The sequence below is a fragment of the Empidonax traillii genome, unplaced genomic scaffold, assembly GCF_003031625.1.
Source record: "Empidonax traillii isolate 1590-97213 ecotype Southwest subspecies unplaced genomic scaffold, ASM303162v1 scaffold424:size506307, whole genome shotgun sequence".
In the NCBI taxonomy this organism is placed as follows: Eukaryota; Metazoa; Chordata; class Aves; order Passeriformes; family Tyrannidae; genus Empidonax; species Empidonax traillii.
In genome coordinates this window covers 282,581-296,804 of record NW_020955617.1, presented here as the reverse complement: position 1 = coordinate 296,804, position 14,224 = coordinate 282,581, and the positions used below count along the sequence as shown (strand labels likewise).

The 14,224-nt window shown below is 39.9% G+C and overlaps 1 protein-coding gene across 2 annotated transcripts in view; it reads right to left on the bottom strand.

Moving 5' to 3' along the window:
* ERBB4 (erb-b2 receptor tyrosine kinase 4) overlaps positions 1-14,224 on the bottom strand; it is a 369,309-nt gene that overhangs the window by 123,930 nt on the left and 231,155 nt on the right. For both annotated transcript variants that reach the window (XM_027894313.1, XM_027894314.1), the window contains exon 15: positions 11,853-11,927. In XM_027894313.1, the coding sequence (XP_027750114.1) occupies positions 11,853-11,927 (75 nt within the window). The remainder of the gene's footprint in view (positions 1-11,852; positions 11,928-14,224) is intronic.

The window sequence follows — 14,224 nt, the reverse complement described above, 5'->3', positions numbered from 1 at the left end:
GGGCAACAAGCATTTGCTTTCACAAGCTCCAGGAGTATTTCACAGTAGGGAGCCTTCAAGGGCTGTATTTGGGGACCAAGACTGATATTTTATCCTGGATTCCCTTCTCTGCAGCTTTTATGACTTTATGTTTCTCCTTTATGAAAACAAATTCTGCACATTAAAGAGAGCCCCAGCCTCTGCTGGACCACCTCTCCAAGGGGAACAAGTCCCTGCACATGAGGGAGCACTCAGTTCAGCACTTGACACTGGCAAAAGGGAATAGGGAATATGTGGAAGAAGTTCTTTACTTTGAGGGTAGTGAGACACTGGCTCAGGTTGCCCAGAGGGGTTGTGGTTGCCCCATCCCTGGAAGGGTTCAAGGCCAGGTTGGATGGAAATCTGAGCAACCTGGTCTTGTGGAAGGTGTCCCTGCCTGTGTCAGGGGATTGGAACAAAATGATCCTTAAGGTCACTTCAGGGATTCTATGAAAACAAAACAGGACATGAGAAACTAATGAGAACAGACCTGGCACATTATGTTCATGATACTGAAGTTTTTCATCATATCCAATCATTTGTTCTGTAATAAGACCTTGCATGGGTTTCAGCTGAGGTTTCTTTAACAAGTGGTGGCAATAAAACATCTTTTGGACCTATGTCTGAGATAGGACTTGTAGTAGGATGTGTTTGTAAATACACACCCATGTATCATTTATGTATTACATACATACAATTGAAAATCTTTCCTTGAGAGCTGGAATCAAAATAGTAACACTTGAACATAATAACACTGCACTGGCATAAATGTATTTATACATAGATCATGTGAGACATTTACTAGAATGCTAGTAATGGCCACAGTGCTGTGAACTTCAACATACATTGTACCTACTCACCATTTGAGTTCTAAATATGCAGAAGTCATCTTTGTGGAGCAGAGGAGGGAATAAATGCAGCCAGTGCTCATAAATATCGAGGAAAATCCAAGGTAGATAAAGAGCAGGCTATAAGGAATTTCTTTAAGTATGCCTGATGCTGCTTTCGGATTTATTGCTATTATTTTATAGAAATAGCATACTGTCTAAACATCCTACACATATATTATACCAATCATTAGAAAATCACATTTGATTATATAAAATTGATATTCTCCTTCTGACATAGGCTTATACAGGATTATCTCCTATATGATAATATGCTGAAAAATTCTTCCATGTCCATAACTTATCAGTAGTTCTTAAATTACCAGGTGAAGCAGAGGGAAACTCGGGAATATCTTGCAGCTCCTCTTAATTCTAGTCATCATCCCACTGCCAGCACTTCCCCCAGAGGCCATTCCAAAAAGAAACATTCAGCTTAGAAGCTCCGAACTCATCCACTTTCACTCCTCTCCTCCATTTCCACAGCCACCCCAAGGAATCTCTTCCACTTCACTGTTTGCAAAGCAAGCCAAGGGAAACCAGCTTTTGTGAGTATCATCCCCATCAGCTATTCTCAGCTCTGCTGCTGATTTTTTTGTGTTTGTGTACACAGCAACCTCCTACCATCTCGATAGTCACAGATGTGACTTGATTGGAAAAGCAGCTTGTGTCCATGCTGAGGGTACTGCTCAGGGTCACCTACACTCTCCAACAGCTGTTTTATTATGATTATTCTGCAGTACAGTATGGCCCACATAAAGGAAAATGATCATTTAGTAAAACACCTCTTCCTTCTCCCAAATTTCCATATGATAGAATATTACTGAATTTATTGAAGATTCTGCTTTATCTGTGCAGCTTCCAAATGTTAAAAAACTCGTCTTTCAGCAGCTGCTCAAATCCCAGAACAGAGCAGGCCAAGCATCTGGGGAAATGGTGATCTGGTTTAAAAATCTTTTTCATTTTTCAGCCAGAAACCCCTGCCTTTCTTTGTGTCCCCAAACCTAGGTATCAGCCAGTGGATGTCTGACAGGTGCTGACTTTTGTGCATTTTAGGTCTCAACAGCTTTTGAAGATCAGGAGGGCCCAAGAAAACAAGGAGAAAGAAGGCAACTTTTTTCCCCTGCCTCTGTTGTACGGAAGAGAAGGATTGCTTCTCATACCACTTCAAAAATATATGTATTTGGAATATTTAAGTCATCAATGGTACAAAAAAGGCTGACGAAATAAACATATTGCTAAAACTCCAGGTTTTGGCTTGCTTTCTTAAGGGTACCCTTTTTCTTACTGGAATTTTTCTGGAAATTGCTCCCTTATTTTATAAATCCATTGATTAAAAGGTGATTCAAACACCACAAAGTTTGGAGTTTGTAGCCTGATCCACTGGTTGACTCAGGAAATCAAAGCACAGAGAGTGTACACAAAGCTGAAGACAGCACCGAACTTAGCCTGCATCCAAGTTATTCACAAGCAGAGGTTATCACTGCCATGAGGGAGGCCTTTCTACCAGAGATGGGACTATTTTAAAGCAAGGATATTACCTCTTCAATCTGTTCTTTGTCTATTATCCTTACTGTGATTGAGATTACACATATTAATACCTAGCAGTCCATTTTAAGGCAGGAATACTTTTTACCTTGTCTTTTTTCCCCTCCATTGGACCATGAGGGGAAGGGAAAGATGTCATTTACTTCTGAAATTTACACAATTTCTTTGGAAAGGTTATTCAATCAAGCAAAGCAAAGCAAGGCTCACTGACACAGAGCCCACTGACATAACCTGAAAATATTCCCATGGCTGATTCAAGCCTACTGGGAATTTAGAGAGACTGGCTTAGCCACTGCCAATGCTGGTGAACGGCCTGACTGCAATTAGTCCTCTTCCCTCCAGTGTACCAGGTTATTACAGTTTCTTTGCTGTTGACCAACCAACCTACAGGATCTGTACATCCTGGTCCATGTTCCTGGCACTATTTTCAGATGAGCACGCTATATAGCCAAAAGCAGGCATCGCCAGTGTCTTGTCTCCTCTTCAGCATGATCTACAATGACATCAAACCTACAGATTCTAACTTGGCTGAACCTTAATAGCATTAAGAGGAGCAAAAGAAATGGCAACAAACTGAAAACACATCCTCTTTTCACTCATGTTAGGGTGCTTTACAGCTTCTGTGCCTTCTGAGCTCCTGTGCTACTTAATTTCAGTGACACATATAAACATCATGAGGTTTACTACAAGTAGACAACTATGAGTTAAAATGGAACAGCAAGTACAACAAGAACAGAACATGTAACAAAAATCCAGGTGAGCATTTTAAGAGGCAAGCAACACTCTGGTGTATTGCTTTGATATCCTGTGTTTCCAAAGGAAGAGTATGTCACAGGAAGAGTATTGCGAGTCTAAGACAAATTGTGTGAGGAAACAGTTCCCACTGCTTATTTAAAAGGTTGATTGCATTTCAGACAATTTTCCTTCAGGTATTACAAGAAAAACTTTGTATCGCTGACAAGTCAGAGGTTACATCATGACTGGACCACGTTTAACCAAAGCCTGGCCTTTGGTCATGATGGTGAGGTTGTATTTGTTCTCAGAGTTCCCCATAAATGCCACAACTCTTCAGTAGGAGACCGCCAGGTCTGCTGAGGGATGAACCACAACATGCAAATACAGTTACCTCCTCACAACCCTTTGCCAAAGAAAAGCTCAATCAGAACCAGCCAGCACCTGTTTTTCCTGTTAGCCCACAATCCCTCCTTGCCTGTTTCATCATTTGCTCAATCTCAGATAACTACAGAAATTAGTTTCTACATTATCTTCTATTGATTAAACAGCCAATATGTCTGCAAAAGAGCTTGTTCACCAGCATGTGAAGATGGTGTCATTAAAAATTTACATCAGATTGAAAAAAAGCGTGAAGTTTTCTGACAGAAGTACAGATAAGATCTGAATGAATTTCTCATCTCTCGTACAAAAAGACAGCTAATGAACAAGAATATGTCAGTGTAACAGAAATCTCGTGTAAAATCACGTGGAACTCTCACTCTGTGTCTCATCACAGCTGACAGGAACCAAAGCCCAGGATTTGGCAGCTAGATTCGCTTGTCTGTGTCCAACTCAGCACTAGGAATCAAAATTCAAAGGAGGTCCTAATCTTAGAGCATGAGCCAAAAGCTGACCGTAGCTGCAAACTATTGTCACGGACATGGAAGTGCTACGTCACACTGTAAGCAATAATGAGGAACCAGGACAATCCTCTGCCCCAGGTATCTGTACAGCACAGCCTCCAGACTCAGCACAAACTCATCATGCTTGGAGAAGAGAACACTACCAGGAAAAATAATTCCAGGGATTAGTAACCCTCATTAGAAATGCGCTGGCATTTTACTGCTTTGAATGTCTTTCAGATTTCATCCCTTCCATTACCTCACAGCCAGACACCCTGCACTCCTTTTCACTCTGCTAGACTAGTGCCATCCTTAACCAAACTTTTGCTCCTTATTTGTTTACTTCTAGAGGAAAATCCAGCTCTTTCCCTTTCAGCCAAAATAAGCTTTCGCATTTGAGTTCCCAAACTTTTTCCCTTCGAGGCACAATGTACTATTCCTGCTGGCTCTTCTCTAAAGCCTCTCCAACACACAGTCCTGAGGAAACAGCCTCTCTGAAAGTACAGGATGTACCTTCTTGTTCAACTCTACGCTCTACCGCTGCAACAAGGTAGAAAAGAGGCAAAATATCTCTACTTTGCAGAAAAGAGATGTAAAGGAAGCTGAACTAACAGAGAGAGGGCATGGCATAGGAAATTATTTTAGTAATAGTCCCTCTTTCCTACTAGAATTTGAATGTAGTTACTTGAAACTACTACCCAAAGGTACAGATAATTTATATGACATTTTCCCACCCTGCTATTTCACTTTACAGCATGGAAAAAAATTATAGAAAAATTAAGTAATTTGGTCTGATGGCATAATTTACTAACGCTCCCTACCTGCACGGCTGCTGGTATTTGTGGCAATGTTTCCACCTTTGCTTAAGTGCTGGAGTACAACTTTCCACACACAGCACCAAAGGACAGAAGCTTGTAAAATCCTTCAATCCTACAGTTTGTTTAATTGGTTTACCGTTGTGTTTGCAGGCTACACACTGGTCAAATAATAACTCAAAACCTGTATTTCCATTTCTGCAAAAACAAATGAAAAAGATTCACTGTCAACTATACTATCATCATTAACAAGTTATCCACTATTTTGGATCCAATGCTGGAAAAACTGTTGCAAATTAACTGAGAAGTAGAACACACATTTTTGTATGTAAACCAGCTGGAATTGCAGCTCCTTTATCACCTGACAGGTTCCTGAGTAAGCCAGAATGAACAGAACTAAGTCTGGGCTGGACTCTCAACTCAAATACATTTATCATGTAAATTTTCTAATTATGAAAGAGCAACAAATCCTACATTACACAAGTAGACTGGAAGTAAGACCACAAGGTTTAGTTCTGATTTATTATGTGTTAAATATTAATGAATTATTAAGAAACCATGCCTGATGTTTAAACAACTCTACATCTTACATATTTCTAAAGCTCCTCAAATGTATATTTAATAGACAATTAATTAATAACAATATTAAATCTAAATCAAATCCTCATTTCCAGCCATGAAAGAAAACCACTGGACAGTGGTCAGATATATACTGCTGCTTTATAATAAGGTCACTTCTTCATGGCACAATTTTATTTTTGCATTGTATATTATTTGTGTAGCCAAACCAATACAGACACAAAACACAAGGCCTATTTAGCCTAATGAGAAACAAGAGCAGAAACCTCTGCAATGGCACTGCGTGTTGTTCTCTATTCTAATTCAATTCAGATTTCCTAATGCTTCTTGTCTTTCCGAAGTGACCTATCATGCCTGGCCTAATCACTTCTTTTTTCTGCCTATAGTTTCAGTGAAAACAATTTAGTCCATTTTCCAAAGAAAGAACTTTCTTATTTTAAATGTATTTGAAAATTCATTTCGCAACCTGTGGTAGCAAAGCAAAGAAAACCCTGCAAAATACTAAACCAAATTAAAGCTTTTACTGAGACGTCCCCGCAAAGAATTTGGTTAGGACCTGACAAAACTCTATTCACGTTACCTCTTCTGGTAAGCAGACCAAATACAAATCCCTGCAGGTTTCTGCAAGTTTTTCTGCAAGAAACCTGCTTGCTTGCTCTGTAAGACTGGGTGCTGCACTGATGGTTCTTCGGATCTCAGCAGTGGAGGAAAGCACAAGGGCTGGGACACGTCCAGTGAGACAGTAAGGACTGCCACTCCTCTATCTGTAAGGCAACCTCTGTAACCTCTCTGTGGCATTTCTCTGCTTGGCTCAACCACTCTGCAATCATGAATATTACCCAAACCCATCTAATAAGCAGAGCTGCTGAGAAACTTGGTCAGTGAGTATCAACAGTCCCAAGACACTGCAAGTTTTTCGCTCACATTCCACTCTTTGTATAACAAATTACTAGAAACGACAAATTTCTGGCCTTATTCTATCCTGCACTCTCAACAGGATCCTCAAACTACTGGAGAATTGGTTCTTTCACTCTCTCAACCTTAACAGGTCATTTCTCTTCACAGTAGCAGACCCTAACAGATCCTTCCATATTGTGAGACCACACCAGGCAACTTTGAGATGAAGCAGAAACCCTCACCGATCGCAGACAAATCTTTCTGCACGCAGTATAGAACAGAAGCTTTAAAACAATGAGAGATTTACTCCCTATATTCAGATCTCAAACTGAAAGAGGGGAAATTTAGGTTAGATATATGGAGGCAATTCTTAAATGTGAGGGTAGTGAAGCACTGGAACAGTTTGCCCCAATCCCAGAGGTGTTTAAGGACAGGCTGGATGAGGCACTGAGCAATCTGGTCTAATGGGAGATGTACCTGTCCATGGCAGCGAGGTTTGCAACTAGATGATCTTTAAGGTCCCTTCAAACCCAAACCATTCTGTGCTATCTGTTCAGCAGATAAGAAGGAAAAGCCACCTCACCCCTTTCCTAAAAAGACGAGTCTTACTAAGTGGAATAGGTAAAAAGTGGAGGAGCTAACAAAATCACTGTAGTGACTTTCATTCATGTCACAGGGGTACTCCAAAAGTATCCCTCCCAAAGCTCCAGATAGGGAAATGCTGTTGCAGCAATAAAAGTGCTCTCAGCAAAGGTCTGCCTTCAGAACCAGCCCCGTAGAGGCAAGTTCTCACACAGGACTGGGATTTCTCTATCCATCTGTCCTAAACAGATCACAGCTCTATCCAACCCACAGAGGCAGGATCAGAAACTGCCAGTTTTTCTAGTCTTGATTCATAAAAAATAAATCTGTTTCTTCAACTGCTCTGTTCTGCTACGGCATCAGAAAGCTCCATATTAAAAGTCTTTCAAGAGTAGCATTTTTTACCCATTTAGTAACATAGCTTAGTTTGTACTCCCAGATCTTAACTTCCCTCTTATTTTATACAGAGATCCTCTTCCCCTCCAGAACTATAATTACTCTAAAAAACGCAGGACGTATGGAACACTTTCCTCCCAGCAACGGAACAGAGCACCATAAAACCCACGAACATAAGCAGTTCATTAGAAATGGTTTCCCTTCCCCAACAACTACTCAAAGCTGCTGTGAAATTCTATTGAAGTCATACTATGCCAGGATCCAAAAGATCTATGAAAGGATTTGCCTGCATTACAGAGGGTTTACCATTAATTAGCTCTTGTAGACACACATAGTACATAGAACCAGACTTTTTTCTTTTCTTGAGGAAGTGATGATTTGTTGAGAGGATATTATTTTTTTGATACAAAGCTAGCATCAGGATTGTAATTGGAGTTAACATCTACACATCATTCTATTTAATCACTTTACAGTGGTGGGCCTGGCTAATTAGTTTCTGTTAGGTAAAAGGGAAATACAAATGAAATTTTCTTGGGGCATAAACAGAGACATCAGCTTACTAAGACCAGTAACACCAAGGTCCTGGTTCTTTTCTATCACATCAACTAGGTGCTTCTGATCACATCTTTAGATTTACAGTCTCTCATGCACTGGAAAACAGAAACTTCACTCCTCCTTTGGTGATCTCTCTGAGTATTAAGCTGAATGAGTCACATGAAGAATGAACTCACTTAAAATTCATACTTTAAGTAAAAACTGAGTCCACAGCCTCCCTTCAACAACTGATTTAGCCAAACTTTGCTGGTACACTTGGGAGAAAGGGAGTGTAGGAGAATCACCTTTCCTGACTGCCTAGAGTATTTTCTTAATGAACAGCAAAGCATTACTTTTACAGACTTTCCATCTTCCTTTTAGGCAATGGTTATCCCAACCTTGGAAAGAGGCATAGTCCTCTTTTTGCTCTTTCTTTGAGAGTATGCTGGAACATGCTATTATAAATTATTCCAGTCACTGAAATCACTGACTGCAGTTGTCAGAAGGTATCAAAAGGAGGAGTGTCATTGTAATAAAGGGGGTTCCTTCAGGCATCCTGGAAAATTCAAGCCTCCACTTGCTGTGGTGATTTCTAGGAAATGCTGATATGAAAGGTGGAACAAAAAATGAAGCCTTAGAGCAACATTCCAGTGCCTACTCATCCCTTTCCCAAAAGGCAGAGACCAGGAAGCACCGTGAGAAGCTAGGAAAGGCAGGACACAAAGTTCTTGCTCTCTCTCTGTTCCCTGGGCTGAGATGTTCAGCACATCAGAGAAGGATGGAAAGGGACAGAAAGGAGGGCAAAGAAGCAGTGAGGTTAGTCCTTAGTGCCAGCTAAGGACTCCACCTTGCATGGGGAATTCTCTACTGGCATTGCCTGTCCCATTCCTTCAGGCCTCTGCACCACCTGAGCACCCCAACCAGGTCAGGCAGAAAACGTGCTCAGCAAACTGCCTTTGTGAATCACACAAATTACAGTCAGACAACACCATGAGAGAGATGCCATGAATTAAACAGGGTATAAACACAGATAGAATGGCTCACAAATGTGAGGGAAGGCTTTCCCCGCCATATGATTTGCCCACAGTAAATCAAAAGCTATAATGAACAATAACCATAATTTGCAACTAGCCACAAGCAGAAGGGACACTAATTCCTCCCGAGGCTTCTAATTTAGTTACAGTTTGAACTTCTTCTGGCAGCTCAGAATACAATGAAAACCTTTGTGAGGATAAACTAAACACACTGAAAATAAATATGGGTCATCACAGTGGAAAAAAAAAAAAAGCACATGAGATCCAGCAAGTAACCTTACAGTCATTTGAAAAATCTGTCAAGTAGGCTGAGGAAAAGGGCTCAAATAGCCCAAATATGCTTTTTGGGCTGAAAAATAGCATTTCACTGAGCTGAAAACAGGAAAAGATAGAGTTTCTTGCATCCTGCTGGACAGAACTCTATTGAAAGTAAAGGTTTGAAAAACCAAAAGAACATATGCAGAAAGACATACATTGACAAAAATAATATTTTTCTCCCCATAAAATTGAAGGGACCAAAGATAAGCAGAAAAACTGAAGTTTCACCAGTCATTTGGAAACAAGCCATGTGATGCACATCTGATTCATCTTCATTAAACATGACAGTAAGAATTCCTTTGCTATTATACCGGATTCCTACAAAAGCCTTCAAGTCAATGGATCACGGCATAAACAATTTGCAAACTGCAAAACTAGACAGAAAGGCAACGTTGCTATAAAAACGAAAATAGGAGAAGATAAATAATATCTTGTTGTTTGGTTAAAGCCCTCCTCTCACTTTCAGCTGCCTGAACAGCAGAGAACTCTGCACCCTTCAACTCACTACTAATTCACATCAATGCAACAAATTTAAGTCAATGGGTAAGGGTCATAATAATTGTTAATCAATGTAAGGTCTATAAGTCTCAGGAGGACAAACAATTGTTAGAGGGTCATGAAGAAGGTCTTATCTAAAGTTAAATGCTTTTATTTTTGATTTATACCCATACCATAATAAAAATTAACACTTTGCCAGTGCAGTTTTGCCAATTTTTAACCCAAACAAAATGAACCATTTTCACACACAAAAAAAAGAGTATAATTTCATTAATCTAATATGGAGGTATGAAATTTCCTTCTTTGTCTTGGAAGTGAAAGAATACAGTGCAGTAATTTTCCTAAAATAAATTCAACAAGGTTGGAACAAACAAAAAAAAAAAGTCCCTCAGATTTAAACAAAACATTTGAAGGTCTTCCCCCTCAAACTGAATGGAGCAGGAAATTATTCAGCTGAGCAGAATAAAACGATTGCTTTAATTTCCACTCCCCTTTATACTTTGCTTTACTACTTTGACAGTGGATTCAAGGAGACAAAACCTTCAATTTACACAGCACAAACCCCAAATTAAGCATTGCCTGCTAGGACATAGCTTAAGCTTGGCACGCCACTGGACAACACTTCCTTTGCTGCTGTAGCATCATGCTGGAGGTTCCACTCCATTAATTCCACTTTGAGACACAGGACCCAATCTAACACCCACGGTGATTAACAGGAATCTTCCCACCGAGTTCAGTGGGTATTTGGCAGTAGCTCCAGAGGTGTATTTACGGCTACCTGAACATTCTCAATGTAGAGATAAGTTTTGGAGTTATACTACTCGAATTAAACTGGAATGGCTGTTGGGCTAATGGAGGAAGGCAGCAAGCGGCCTGCAGTGCTACAGGAGAGTTGCTGTACAGCCCACAAGTTGCTCTTCCCAGCATAAAGCTCTCAATTTTCCCTCAAGAAGTTATTAAAAATCCAATTGATGGTATTTTTAAATTGATTACTAAAGAACTTCATCCTTTGTAATTTGGTAAGGTCCTTAAACTTATGAAAAAAACAAAACATTTTCTGTATTTGTGCTTTGACTAGAGTTGATGAAATGGAGACCTTTAAAACCGACTTCTTGTTTTGGGCAACTCTGTTTAAATGAGTATATCTGAAAAGGAATCCCCACTGAAGCATCTTTAACTGGATATTCCAGACCAGAAAGACTAAAACAAAACATAGAATATTGAGAAACTCAGTAATCATTTGTTAGTTATTAATTAGTCCATGAATTAAGTTGGAACTGATACTGATTTAATAAACAAGTATACCATTTGATAGCATTTATAAAGTGCTGTTTTTCAAGTAGAAATATGTTCTCTCTCAACAGAAATAGGAATATTCACAACAGGTACACAATTAAGAAGGAAAGACAATCTTAAAATCTTTTCAAAATGCAAGAAAAAAAGCCCAAAGTTAAAACCAAAATGAGGTGAATTTGTTTGAAATTATATATTTTTCTTCTAGTCTTAGCTCAGGACAGTAATCTACAAGCCTGGAAATCATACTAACCAGTTTGAACTTAGAATTAAAAAAACTCAATGGCAAGGAAGAGCTTCCATGAAAAAGAATGCAGAATACAGCCTACATTAATTTAACTGCCATTACTGAAAAATAAAATTGCTGCAAGGTTGCAATTTTTTTTTTAAACAAGAATTTTTTTAAACTCAAATAATAGTGTTATGTGAATTAAGGAAGAGAGTCGGTTTCGCTAAAACATTTACTTTTTTCAAGATAAGGTGTACGGAAGAAAAAGCTTCATTTGATTTTAAACTCTGTCTTAATCAAAAAACACCAACAGAAAACAAGCAAATTCCAAGTCAGCCAGAGTTTCCATCATGTTTGTTTCTAACAAAATTTTATATAGAAACAAACAAACAAACAAAAAACCACCAAGAAAAAGGCATTTTCCAATCAGCCTAAATAGGTAAAATATTTAATTGGCTTTCAAACAGAAAAGTACATTTGGATGTTGAGAGGTGTATCTTACTTAAGGGCGAATTAGATTTCCCCTGCTTTTCTTGACAAACTGGATAGTATAACATTCCTGTGGCAACAAGGACCCTGTGTACAAAGAATGGAAAAGTGGTGGATGTTACCTAGCATGTTGTGGTAAAGTGGACTGTCGTGTCCATGGATAGTAAATGCAGTCATGACTAGCGGGACCTCTACACCTGCAGGCAATTACAGAACAGAAGACGTCATTTGCCATTCACAAGGACATGCACACCATGCGCCCTTGTCCACACATGGAGGATGGAGACACACAGGCAACGACTACTCAGCAAGTACCTATCCATCAGGCCGATGCAGTCCTCGATACGTGGCCCTATGCACCTGCAGCAAATCCAAAGTGAAAACAGGGAGAGAAAGAGAGAAATCTGTTATTTACAGATGCAAGAAGCAGGAATCCCCTTTGTGTTCTTAATTACAGCTTTCACGAGAGACCCACGTCACCACCGAATTATAGCTTGTGACAAAAGCGAGCTTGTAACAGGAACAATAATAGCAACAGCACTCCAAGGCTGGCCATATCCTGGCTTAAACAACACTTAAGGCAGGTTTCACCTGCATCCGTGGGAGTCCTGACAACAGTATTGCTTCTTCTGGATGTTCTTCTGAATCATCAAACCGGTGATTACTGCACAAAAGCTCTTCATTTGCAAGACGAGACCCCTAGGAGCACAGAGCTTGTTTTTCGCTCTGTAATTGATGCAATTGTTCACTCTGCTCTAAGCTCCTAACCAGGGCAACTGCAGAAATATTTTGGAAGCTGACTATATACTTTGACAGGGAAGCTTAGGGATCAACTTCCATCAACAAAAACCAGAGCAAAATGGTGTCTGCTGATTGAGGCCTTTCATTCTGCTTTCCTTAGAGGCTGCCAGAAGTTCTCCTGCACAAAGAGCAGGTGTTCACCAAAGGCAGTGGAAATGCAGGGAATCACTATATCCAGCACCACTAAAACACAACCACGTTTTGTTTGCAAGACACAGGTATGCGTGGACTTCCCCTGCTCTCATGAAAAGCAGGACTAAAGTGCTGTCCTAGATCCCCTGCATTCAAATAGCAAGTCAATGACACATTTACACAGCAGTCAGGATTCTCAGAGACCTCAGGTTTTAAAGACAACCTGACACCCTGCAGTGCTGCATGCCCAGCTAGAACCTTTGCAGCCATGGGGAGCATCTAGCCCTCAGCATTTTAAGGAAACCAAACCACTTATTTCAACTCTTTAATAAGATCTCAGAGCTCTTTGGCTGTACAGGAGCAAGTGAACTGACACATCAGTAGACTGAAAATCACTTCTGTTAAGGCAATTTAAAAGAGTTGGGGATCATACCTTAAATTTAAAGTCTGCTGCTTTCAGACTGGCTTTGATGGAGGGATATCCATGTCAAAAATCTGAGAGAGTTCAAATATGCTCCCAGGAGATTTTCTTTCTGCTTCACCATCACTTGCCACTCATCAGCTTTTGCTGCATTTAAATTGGCTATCACTGTGCCATTATAAAATAAAGTCAGTGAATTCAATTTCCCCTTACCTGCTCATCAGGGGGAGCAGACAGAGTGAACCTTGGCCCTTGTTTGTTTACTTGAATTTTTATTTTTACATAAGAACTCTGACATGCAAAGACAAACTGTAAGGATTTCCTCAATAATTGTTTCCTCCAGCAACTGTGCAGACATAAAAAGGATTCATTAAATACCCAGGTGACCAGATAATGCATAAACACAAGGGGATGATTTAAACACAGTTAAAAAACTTAATAGAGAGAACTCTTGATGTGACTTCTTAGAAATTTCATCTGTCCTGGGCTTCAGGACTTCAGAATTCAGGACTGTCTGAGTTCTAACCTGTCTCAGACACATCCAATCTCTCTTCCTTTCATGGCATTCTCAGCAATTTGCAGAAAACCAGTTCAGTAATGAAGGAGGCAAAAAATAAGTTGTTCAGATCTTCCATTTACTAGCAGGTCGAGAAAAGCTGAGCTCAGACTCTTGCTATAAATAAAAAGAAAGGCATCTTCAAATTAAGGTCTGAGTGCCTGTTACCAGATCAGGTAACTGGCAGACTAACATCAAGAGCCTGTTGTCTTGGAGTCACTTCACAACTGCACATTTATTCGCTCTTGCTCTGGAAGACAGGACTTGAATTCCAGAAGAGAGAGCTGTTTGGACCTCCCCCAGTCCAAGTTAAAGTACTGCTGATTTTTACTTAAACTTGTCATCTCCTCCTGTGAATTTCCCATTCCCAAACAGAAAACTCTGTCCAGGTGCAATTTGCATTACTCCTAGTCATGCTGAGCAGCTTCCTGTTTCCTCCCTGATTGACTGTCCTGATTACATGCAATGAAGTACAACACTGTGTGAGTCATGGGAATATCTATTACCAGGGTATTTTGCACCACCAAGCCATCCGTTACTTTTTCCTCTGGAAGGAAATTCCTTGTTTTCAGGATTTTTGACAT